A 12,118-nucleotide genomic window follows, 5' to 3' on the forward strand; every position below is an offset into this window, starting at 1 on the left:
GGGTTGATTGGCAGTGTGCTCAAGATGGTTGATTGGCAGTGTGCTCAAGAGGGTTGATTGGCAGTATGCTCAAGAGGGTTGATTGGCAGTGTGTTCAAGAGGGTTGATAGACAGTGTGCTCAAGAGGGTTGATTGCCAGTATGCTCAAGCAAGAGGGCTGATTGGCAGTGTGCTAAAGAGGGTTGATTGGCAGTGTGCTCAAGAGGGTTGATTGGCAGTGTGCTCAAGAGGGCTGATTGGCAGTGTGCTCAAGAGGGTTGATTGGCAGTGTGCTCAAGAGGGTTGATTGGCAGTGTGCTCAAGAGGGTTGATTGCCAGTGTGCTCAAGAGGGTTGATTGGCAGTGTGCTCAAGAGGGTTGATTGGCTGTGTGCTCAAGAAGGTGGATTGGCAGTGTGCTCAAGAGGGTTGATTGGCAGTGTGCTCAAGAGGGTTGATTGGCAGTGTGCTCAAGAGGGTTGATTGGCAGTGTACACATAATGTAATATAGATTCTATGAATTAAGAGTAGATTTTTAATATATAGGTCTGTTCTACGTGCAACAAAATTTGTGAATTGGGCGCAGAGTCAAATATCATGAGTTCTAAACCTTCTTGGCCTTTTCCTCACACAGTATGATCAAGTAAGTTTGTGTAAATTCATACAGAGTGGCGGTGAGGGGACAGGTCTGTGATCCATAAAAACAAGAAAGCTTTGCATCATTCAAAAATGTAGACCCTGCTTACTTTTTCGTTAGCTTTAATCCATGTTCTGCAAGAGGCTTCACCATCTCTCCCAGGTGATGGGCCTTCTTGTTTGAATTTCCAAGGAGTGAGCCACTGTATAGTACCTGAGGTTGGAGACAAAATTATATAATTACACCTTTGGATCAATTCTCAGATGCAAACAAACACTGGCTTTTGGTCTGAGCCATCTTCAAAAGGCTTAACGTACGATGATCTTCCCTAAAATGAGTACATAGGGCAGCTATGATACTGAGGTAGGAGTCCTAGAAATACATTCTCTAATTTATCTGCATACTTAAGTTAAAGTTAACCTGAAATAAACTCACATTTGGTATTCCCAAAATGTAGATTTACACCTAGGGTGCTCGAACTGAGAACCCCCACCCCCAATAGCCCTGTTGGGTGGGGTGGGGGTGCAATCCTTAGCCATGGGGTTAGACAACCAGCCCATACCACAAAAATACAGCTTCAAGAGCCATGCTTTGAAGACCACATACCCTGCTCTGCTTCATGTGGTTGTCATGTTAGTCTATGCACCACAACAGGGCGAGGTACAGAAACCTTAACAGCATAGCACCGGATGGCTATCGTCACAGCTGATGCATATTTCAGATGGATCCATGAATCACCTTGACAACAATATGCCCAACCCTCACAATTTTGTCACCACACCTGCACTTGCGCAAAGACAAATTCCCAGGAGAGGAACCCAATGGCCTTGTAGAAGGGAAAGGGTGACCAAAAGTAAGGGAGAAAGGTTCAGATTAGGGCTTTTGTTCAAGGAGCAGGGACCAGGACTACTCCTTCTGGTGATGAGTAGTCCCGGGCCCCATCATGTTTAAAACCCTCTCTTAAATAAGGAGGTGAGAGAAGGTTGACAAGTATGAAGGGATTTAAAAAGTGGGAAGGCCAGTTAGCAAAGAGTTAGTGGTGGAGTAAAGCAGACCTACTCTGACCTACCTTTCTCTTCCACAGACAACTGTATTAGATGTTTATGAGGGATTTAAGTGAGATGTGTTAAGATGTTTGGTTATTAATTGTGGCTTGTGACCTAGCTTGATAACCTTCCTTTTAATTCCACAGATTGATCTGAATCACTGACAGAATATCGACGTCAAAAATATCTGAGGCGAAATATCGATGTAAAGAATATCGAAGTCCTATCTACATTATGGTAAGTACAAAAATATCGAAAAAAATATTGTTGTCGAAAATATCGTTAAAAATATTGTTTTTTTAAAATGTTTAAAAATAATGTAAAATAAAGTAAATACATATATTTTAAAAAAAACATAGTTAAAAATATGTTTCAGCCCGTTGGAAAACTGCAAGCCTTACCTGGGGGTATCGTTCTGAGAGCCGCCACCGCCGAGAGTCATTCTCACCTTTGCTGGGGCATTGTTGAAGGAGCCGCCACCGCAGAGAGTCACCGGGGCCATTCCTGGGAAGACGGACGCCGGAAGAGAGGCGAACTGCGCATCCCAGCATTCCCTGTGGTGCGCACGCCACTGACGCCACCAGATAGCGCCAGGAGGCACTCAAAAGGACAGTTGGGCTGGAAAACTGCAAGCCTTACCTGGGGGTATCATTCTGAGAGCCGCCACCGCCGAGAATCATTCTCACCTTTGCTGGGGCATTGCTGAAGGAGCCGCCACCACCAAGAGTCACCGGGCCATTCCTGGGAGGACAGACGCCAGAAGAGAGGTGAACTATGCCTCCCAGAATCCCCTGCGGCGCGCACACCGCTGACGCCACCAGATAGCGCCAGGAGGCGCTCAAAAGGGCGGTTGGGCTCCCGCGGTGCAGGACGCGTGCGGGCGAAGCCTAGGCCAAGGGCGGGCCCGTCTGCGCCCGTCAGGGTCCGGGAGTGGCTGGGCTGGGTAACCCCCCTTAAATTTCAGCGCATTGTCGGACTGGAAGACATCGAGAAGAAGACTGGTGGATGGGCCTGGCATTATCAACTAGCTGCTCCGCACTATACCATCCAGTGTTAGGAGGTGGCCTAAGAGCCCATCACCCAACTTCAAGGATCCAGGATACCCCAGGGCACACAGGACTGAGACACTCCAGATCTTTGTTAGTTATAAGGTACTGATCATTGTTGTTTATATTTGGCCCTTTTTTTTTTTAACTATCGCGATTAGACGATTATATAACCTTGCAAGGCCACAAGCTCAGTGGGAGGGGAGGTAAAGGGGACCCTGGATGCTTTTCTTTCAAGGGAGGAGTCTCTTCTAATTCACGAAATCCAGCTACAGAGAAGAGACTCTCGCTGGATACATTTATAGAACATAAGCGATCCTCCATGGGCTCTATAGCCAGGTGCAACTCACCTAACTCTGGGATCCCCCCAGGGCAATCGAACATGATAACCGGCAACACCACTAAGGCTATAATTCATACCACTCCATTGTCACTTGGGGTGGGCCTGTCGCCACAAGTCATTGAGTTAGCTGACGCTGACCTGAGTCAGACACAGATCCTTACAGAAGAGATGGTGGGTCACTCAGGTAGCACCTGACCTAGTAGGGATAGGGGAAGGTGAGAACGTGACATCTACAGACGAGCCAGGAAAAGGAATCACCCCAAGGGACCGCGGGGAGGTGGTCACCCGATCAAAAAAGGCCCAAAAAGCTATCGGTATACCAACTACGGCCCCTCCTTTAGTTGACCCCAAGGCCCCAGGTAATCGACTGAGGGGGGGCATCATATGCCGAAATCAAAATCTAAACAAAGGAGCATTGCTAAAGCGAGTGGGGTTAGAGAAGCTGGGGGGCTGTAGTTTCTCCTCAGTGTCAAAATTGTAGGGAGTTGGAGATGAATCAGGGAGCGGATAGAGCACTATGGTCCAAGCTGGAAATAATGCTAACTACCCAGCACAGGGCAGTAGCCCATCTTCCACGACTAGGGGGTTAAGGTCCAATGGGGCAGGGGACTCAGAGATTTCCGCATGCCCCAAGTTAGCCCACACGAAAGAAAGAACAGGGGGGGGCTAACCAGGAGTGCGACCTGCCTGATGGTAGAAAGGAAGCTGTAAATAAGGGCCCAACGGAGGGAACTAATAACGGTAATGCCCCAGGATTATCAAGCACCAGGGGAGAGGCAGACAAGGGAGGAAAGGCTAGAGCACAGACCTAACACCAATGTAGCCACCAGAACCCCCGAGGGCAGACCTGCCATACCAAATGATATAGGGCCAGTAACAGTAGACCACGCATGGAATACTTGGGACCTCCCTGTACTGGATTTACCACCGGCATCAAGCCCCTATACTGTTGTCCTGACAGGGTGTCCCGGGGTGGCTGGGGACGGGAGGGGCTGAAGGGTCTCCTCTGGGGGACCCTGCTCTACGGTGGAAGGAGAGGCGGAGACCCGAATCAAACTTCTTAAAGAAGGCTTTATTTTGGTGTAAGTCTTTCGGTTCCTGCTAGTGATGCGTTCTCTGGCGAACGCTGCCTGGTCGTAATGGGGCTGACGAAACGGGTCCAGGATGGCTCTTGCTTCCGTTCTCCAAGTCGTCCCGCGGGGCTCCACATAGGAGGAAAGAAGACAGGCAAGTATCAGTGCTTGTTTGTAACGTATCCAACAAAGGGGCCGGGAGTGAGGGATACCAACACCAGGTGCAACGACCACTCTCTTTACCTAAAGGGGGGGGGGTGCTCGTGAGTGGGAGGGGTCGAGGCAACTTCTGCACTCGGGTCTCTTTACTCAGTAACGGTAGGGACGTGAGCGCCCATCCACCCTGCCATACGCCCCCGTACCTGCTGTAGCCACGTTCCTCCCGTGGGACCGTGGCGGGGCGAATCGCCTAACCGTTGGCCTCCTGGCTTCTTCGGCTCCTCTGTTCTCCGGGGGTGTACGTCCTCTTCTTCCTCCTTGCTGCTCCGATTTCTCCTCTCCTCGCCTGGGCTTGCAGCTCGGGATACGCCGTCCGTCGCTTCCTGGTTCCGCAGGCCTTTTGACCCCGACGCGTCACTCCCTTGGGGCGGGGTCTCGTTTCTCAGGTCCGTCACCTTAAAGAGGTAGCCGCCTGCCTCCTCCGCGATGGGCCACCAGTAGTCCGGATCACCTTCTTGCCAGTCAGCTTCCGCTTCCGGTTCCTGGGGCAGTGGAGAAGAAACGGAGGTACGTGAACAAGTGGGACCGGAGCACCAGTCGGTGGCCAGGCCCCCACCCACAGACCCCCGGGTACCCGCCCCATCACACATCTCCACCCCTGGACTCTCCCGATCGGGGAGAGGAAAGACCCGGGAAAGGAAGTCCGCATTCCCGTTTTCCTTCCCTTTCTTGTGTACCACCGTAAAGGCAAAGGGTTGCAGAGAAAGGAACCACCGGAGTACTCTGGGATTGTGTCCACTGTTCTGATGCATCCACCGTAATGGGGCGTGATCGGTATGGAGAATGAATGGCCTACCCTCTAGGTAATAACGTAACTTCTCCACTGCCCACTTGATGGCCAAACCCTCCCGTTCTATGGTGGAATACCGGGCCTCCCTAGGAAAGAGTTTCCTACTAACGAATAACAGGGGATGTTCCACCCCGTCTTGGCCCGTCTGGGAGAGGACCGCACCCACCCCCAGGTTTGAGGCGTCCGTGGCTAAAATGAAAGGTTTGGAGAAGTTGGGGGAGCCCAATACAGGGGCCGTGGTCATTGAGACCTTCAGGTGGTTGAAGGCTTCGATGGCGACCGGGGACGGCTTTTGTATGTCCCGTGGCCTTACGTCATTCCTCAGTAGATCAGTGAGGGGAGAGGCAACTGCAGCAAAGTCAGGGATAAACCGCCGGTAGTACCCTATCAACCCCAAAAAGGCCCTGAGTTCTCTTTTTGTGGAGGGAAAAGGCACGGCAGCAATGGCTCTTACTTTCTCCATCTGGGGTGCTATGTGTCCCTCCCCCAGCACGTACCCCAGGTAGTTTACTTTCGTGAACGCAGCCCGTGATTTCCTGGCATTGATGTGTAGGCCCGCCTGACGGAGAGCTTTCAGGATGGTCCGTATGTGCAGGAGGTGTTCGGCCCAATTACCACTGAAGATGACGATGTCGTCTAGGTAAGCCGAACTGAAGGAAAGGTAAGGACGCAATATCTGATTCATAAGTCGCTGGAATGTGGCTGGTGCCCCATGAAGACCGAAAGGAAGGACGGTGAATTCGTAGAGGCCGTCATCGGTCACGAAGGCAGTTTTCTTTCGGTCTTCCTCACGAAGAGGCACCTGCCAATACCCCTTCGTGAGATCGAGGGTGGTGATGTACTGTGCCTCCCCGATCTTTTCAATCAGTTCGTCCACCCTAGGTATGGGGAACGTGTCGAAGGTGGAAACAGCGTTCAGGGCTCGGAAGTCCATACAGAACCTTTTGGTTCCGTCGGGTTTCGGGATCAGGACAATCGGGGACGACCATTCGCTGTTCGAGGGTCGGATAACCCCTAGGTCCAACATCTCTCTGACCTCCTTCCGTACGACCGCCCGACGGGCCTCGGGGATCCGGAAGGGCTTCTGTTTCACCACTTTGCCCTCAGGGGTGTTGATGCGGTGTTCCACGAGCCGCGTGTGACCGGGTAGGTCCGAGAAGATGGATTCGTACGGTTTTAAGACTGCTCTTAGGTCATCCACTTTCCTAGGGGACAGTTCGGGGTTCACCACGAGCTTGTCTACGGTGGAAGTCGTTTCAGGGCTTGCAGAAGCGCTGTTCACGCTGCGAGGCGCGGGACCCAACCATTCCTTCAAGAGGTTGATGTGGTAACTTTGTGTTTTCCGTGATGACATGCGTAGCCGGTAGGTGGTGTCTCCAATGGTATCCACAACCTGATATGGCCCTTGCCATTCGCTCTTGTTTTTGCCGCCTACCGAAGGGAGCAGTACCAGTGCCCATTTCCCGACGGAAAGTCGCCTCAGCCTCTTTCCTTGGTCATATCGTTTCTTCTGGGTAGCCTGTTTCCCTTCTAGGTTGGAGGAGGCCAGATTCCTCAACTTGCCCAGCTTCCCTTTTAAGTGTTTGGTGTAATCCAATACCGTTTTCTGGTCGTATATCTCCTCGTTTTCCCATAGGTCTTTCGTGATGTCCAATAGGGAGCGAGGTATGCGTCCGTACAGGAGCTCAAACGAGGAGCAGCCCAGGCTGCTTTGTTTTTGGGCGCGCAGGACATACAGGGCCAAGGGCAACAGCCGGTCCCAGTCCGGACCTTCGGCTGTTAGCATCTTCTTGAGGACCGCCTTCAGAGACTGGTTGTACCTCTCCACCAGACCGTCGGTCTGGGGATGGTATACAGAGGTACGTAGATGTTTGATGTTCAAGGTCTTGCAGATTTCTTTCATCAGCCTGGATGTAAATGGGGTCCCTTGGTCCGTCAACACCTCCTTAGGAAACCCTACTCTCGCAAACAGCTCCACGAATCGGTCGGATATGGCCGCTGTGGTGGGGGCCCGCAACGGGAAGGCCTCAATGAACCGTGTGGCGTAGTCCACTATGACCAGCGCATAGACGTGGCCTTTGGTTGTTTTGGGCAAGGGTCCAATGAGATCCATCCCCACTCTCTCGAAAGGAACCCCTATGATGGGTAGGGGATACAAAGGAGCAGCACATGGTCTCTGCGTATTTCTTCTTTGGCATACTTCGCACCGGGCACAGTACTCCTGTACCTCCTTGTAAATGCCTGGCCAGAAGAAATTCCTCAGGATCACATCCGTGGTTTTCTCTTTACCGGCGTGACCAGCGGTAAGGTGGGTATGTGCATAAAATAGGACCTGTTCCCTGAAGGCTTGTGGCACCACCAGTTGGAGCGGGCTGTCTTTCCGGGCGTGTCTGTATAATAGCCCGTTCTTGATGACAAATGTTGGGTACCCCATGGTTTGAGTTCCCTGTTGGGCGTGGGCTGTTTCCCATGCATTGAAGAGGGTTCTGTCCTCAGTCTGCGCGAACCTGAAGCTCTGGTCCGTAACCCACGGATCAGGGGTGAGATAAGCAGGCTGTGGACGGGTATTATTCCGTGAAGGGTTGTTCAGCATGTCCCGAAACAGGGTAAGGAAGTCCGGGTTATCGACACCCATAATGACGTCTTCAGGTAAGGTGTCCACCACCCCAACACGAACTGTACACGGCCCTCTGGACTTGTGCTTCAGGGTGAGGGAGGCCACGGGGTAGGCCTTCACGTCCCCATGTACGCACCTTATGTGCACTAGGGTTCTGGGTACGTACTGGGTTGGAAACACATAGCGTTTCTGCACTACCGATTGGCGACAGCCTGAGTCTAGGAGCACCCTAACGTTATAGCCATTCATTCCCATACTTACATAGAAGGAGGCACCCATTTCGGCGGAATACAGGACTGTCCGGGGCAGATAACCCACTTCCATGGGTTCTTCGGGGGGGGGTCGTTTCTTTGGGCACACCCGAGCGATGTGCCCCCAGTCCCCACACTCGTAGCACTGAGGTCCTCGCCCCATGGGTGATACCATGCCCGGAGGTTTGGAGCGGGGGGGTTCCAGTAAGGGTTTGGGTTTCCTTTCAGGTTTGAGGGGTAAGGGATGTTTCGATGTCTTCTCACTGTCCCAGGGGAGGGCCTTTGGTTGCGCTCTCGCAAAATTGGCCGCCATCTCGATCGCCTGCTCAATCCCTAAACCTGAATGTTGTCTTAGCCACCGTTGACTGGCATAAGGTAGCGCTTCCATAAACTGTTCAAGATAGACCTTTTTTAGTATCTCTTCTTTGGTGCATGTTTCTGGGGTCAGCCATTTATCAGCCATCATTTTGAGCCGGAAGTATAAGGTCTTGGGGTTCTCTCCGGGGATGCCCCTCTCCTTTCGGAACCTGACTCGGTAGGCCTCTTGATCGAGACCCAGGTGATCCAGTATCACTCCCTTGGTAAGGAGTGTTACCCAAGGGGTTGGCCGCTTGATAGGCAGACTGAGCCTCCCCTGTGAGCAAAGGGGCTAGGAAGAAAGGCCACTTTTCTTCGGGCCATCCTAACGCTCGAGCGGCTCTCTCGAAGTTCATTAGGAAGGCGTCAGGGTCTTCTCCCGGCAGGTATTTTTGGAGGGCTATGCAGAGGGGTTAGGGGTGTGCACACGTAGGTCCCCTGTGGGGATTGCTGCTGCGGGCGGCATAGTCTTTAAACTTTCCATTTGAGCGGTGAAGGTGGCTTTGAAGAGCTCCCTGTCTGCTTGAGCCGATGAGAGCTGCCGTTCCACGGCCCACTCCAGTTTCTCCTGTCCTTTTATCATGTGTTGAATCAGGGCGTCCATCTCAGGGGTACAGACGGACTGATCTTCTGATCCCACTTCTGACACCAGTTGTCCCGGGGTGGCTGGGGACGGGAGGGGCTGAAGGGTCTCCTCTGGGGGACCCTGCTCTACGGTGGAAGGAGAGGCGGAGACCCGAATCAAACTTCTTAAAGAAGGCTTTATTTTGGTGTAAGTCTTTCGGTTCCTGCTAGTGATGCGTTCTCTGGCGAACGCTGCCTGGTCGTAATGGGGCTGACGAAACGGGTCCAGGATGGCTCTTGCTTCCGTTCTCCAAGTCGTCCCGCGGGGCTCCACATAGGAGGAAAGAAGACAGGCAAGTATCAGTGCTTGTTTGTAACGTATCCAACAAAGGGGCCGGGAGTGAGGGATACCAACACCAGGTGCAACGACCACTCTCTTTACCTAAAGGGGGGGGGGTGCTCGTGAGTGGGAGGGGTCGAGGCAACTTCTGCACTCGGGTCTCTTTACTCAGTAACGGTAGGGACGTGAGTGCCCATCCACCCTGCCATACGCCCCCGTACCTGCTGTAGCCACGTTCCTCCCGTGGGACCGTGGCGGGGCGAATCGCCTAACCGTTGGCCTCCTGGCTTCTTCGGCTCCTCTGTTCTCCGGGGGTGTACGTCCTCTTCTTCCTCCTTGCTGCTCCGATTTCTCCTCTCCTCGCCTGGGCTTGCAGCTCGGGATACGCCGTCCGTCGCTTCCTGGTTCCGCAGGCCTTTTGACCCCGACGCGTCACTCCCTTGGGGCGGGGTCTCGTTTCTCAGGTCCGTCACCTTAAAGGGGTAGCCGCCTGCCTCCTCCGCGATGGGCCACCAGTAGTCCGGATCACCTTCTTGCCAGTCAGCTTCCGCTTCCGGTTCCTGGGGCAGTGGAGAAGAAACGGAGGTACGTGAACAAGTGGGACCGGACCACCAGTCGGTGGCCAGGCCCCCACCCACAGACCCCCGGGTACCCGCCCCGTCACACAGGGATTCCTGCAAGTAGCAATGAGAGGGCAGAAACCCCACGCACGCTGTTTAATAAGGCCGCCCACTGGCTGGTTAGTAAAGTAGGTTTTATCATCATACACTACAGGCACATTCTCATGGCAAGAAGGGTTTCCTGGATCGGGAACAGTAGGAAGGGCTTCCCAGGAGATTGTGTGATTTTAAACTTCAGGTACCCCGAGTTGGCAAGAGAACTCCTCGCCAACCAACGGAAGGGGTCATACCAGGAGGAGGGTAGCACAATCTTTAGAATGCTTCCTCTTAGTTTTTTCTACAGGGACTTGATGCACTTAAACATTCGCGATGATCCCAGGCGAAACCCAGCCAGATTAAACTGGGAGGGCCGGCTAGTCCCGTTAACGAATCGGTACGCACCACTTCACAGTGTCTCTGTTTTAAGTGAGCTAGACTGACTGATTGGGGGGCCACCGCCAGGGCACGGGTTTGCACGGGAAGGCGTGTCTCCTAATGGAGTCAAAGGAGGGATAGCCATGCTAAAGTCTAATGTACCCACTCCCCCCAATGGATGTGGAGCCCTCAGCGGGTCAGATTCAGTGGTGAACCCCTGCGCTCCTCTTGCACTCTCAAGCACGCATACTGGTCATAGGCCTGAAACCCTAGTCGCTGGAGGGCAGGGAAACATCGATATAATCTCCTGGAATATAGCAGGATTGTCCAGTAAATTAAAAAATCATGACTGGCTTGCTTACATTAAGAGATTTCATATCATTTGCCTGCAGGAAACGTGGGAGGTAAGCTGTAGTGCTATAGCACTGGAAGGTTATAAAATGTATTTTGTTCCTGCACGCAAGTCCTCCTCAGGGCGAGGCAAGGGTGGCTTGATTACTTATGTGGACCTGAGGCTGCAGGGGAGATAGGAGGACCTAGGCTGGGATTCAGATTGCTTGCAGGGGACCCGGTATCAGAACAAGGGTCTAAAATACATTTTTATCAATTTTTATAATGCCATCACAGGGGGACAGACCACATCCAGTTTGGCCGAATTGGAACACAGGTTGGCAGGAATCGATGTACTGGGGGTATCGTGTGCTCAATTGGTGTTAATGGGAGATTTTAACTGCCACCTGTGCCCCCACCTGATCAGTAGTAAGGGGGAATGGTCCTCTTCCTCATTGGAAGAGGGCTTGCATATGGAACATACTAGGGAGGGAAGTGAGCTAAGCAAGATTCTGGGCATACATGCCTTACACACACCATGGATCTGACTAGAATGGGCAAGGACAATCGAATTCACTCAACCTTTAAAGGCAAGGCAAGGGAAGGGGAACTGTTATTGATTTTATTTTTGGCCCCAGCACGGTAAAGTGTTGAATCACAAGTTTCATTATAGAACTTAAAGCTTTTAGCGATCACAACCCCCTGGTCCTGTCCATGTGGGACCCCAACCCGGCCAAGCATTTACGCCGAAAACAGATCGGCGGAAACATTTCAGCCACCAATCAGGGAAGGAGACTGAGATGGACCAATATCAATGACGAAACTTTTTATAGGGCGTTACTCTCAGAGAACGAGAAGCAGGTTTGGAAGTGCCTAGACCCAACAGTAGAGGAGGTAGACCTAATTACAGCATTTGAAGGTGTCGCCCATTGTATCGATAGCCTGCTCAGGAGTAGCACACCAAGAAAGGAACAGGACACCTCTAGGTGGTTTGACCGGCAATGTTCCACTGCCTTGAGGGAATTGAAGTAAGCTTTAAAAACTGTCCGTAGAGATAACATAATGGTGTCCACAAGAAGTGGGTGGCATAAACAGGCACTAAAACATTGCAAAACATTATTACAGCAACAGGCATGGGAGAACTTAAGAAAAGCGGCCGAGTCAAAGGATTCAACAGCTTTCTGCAAAGTTATAAATGATCCCTGCTTTCAAGATATAAATAAACCCAAGTTTGCATGCCATGTTCTGCCAGAGTCTTGGATGGAGCATTTTCAAGGCCTCTACTATTACGGCAGCATCAGCGATCCAGCTTCACCAGCAGAGGAAGGAAACTTAAGCTCATCCCAGATATCTTTTTCTCTGGGAGAGATAAAAGCAGGCATTGAGGGCCTGACACGGAATAAGGCCCCGGGCCCTGATGGGATCCCCCCAGACCTGCTAATGAGTGAGGTAGAACCCTGGGCGCCCATTTTAACCAGTGTCATAAACACAGC

General features: G+C 52.2%; 1 protein-coding gene across 4 annotated transcripts in view; it reads right to left on the reverse strand.

Annotated features, from left to right (window-relative positions):
* Nucleotides 1-12,118, reverse strand: part of LOC144785622 (acyl-CoA dehydrogenase family member 11-like) — a 684,407-nt gene that overhangs the window by 29,534 nt on the left and 642,755 nt on the right. For all 4 annotated transcript variants that reach the window (XR_013601998.1, XM_078664430.1, XM_078664431.1 and 1 more), the window contains one exon: nt 725-828. Coding sequence is in view for 3 of the 4 variants with exons in the window: in XM_078664430.1 (XP_078520556.1) it covers nt 725-828 (104 nt within the window). In the remaining variant the exon portion in view is untranslated. The remainder of the gene's footprint in view (nt 1-724; nt 829-12,118) is intronic.

The sequence above is a fragment of the Lissotriton helveticus genome, chromosome 10, assembly GCF_964261635.1.
Source record: "Lissotriton helveticus chromosome 10, aLisHel1.1, whole genome shotgun sequence".
NCBI classification, from domain to species: domain Eukaryota; kingdom Metazoa; phylum Chordata; class Amphibia; order Caudata; family Salamandridae; genus Lissotriton; species Lissotriton helveticus.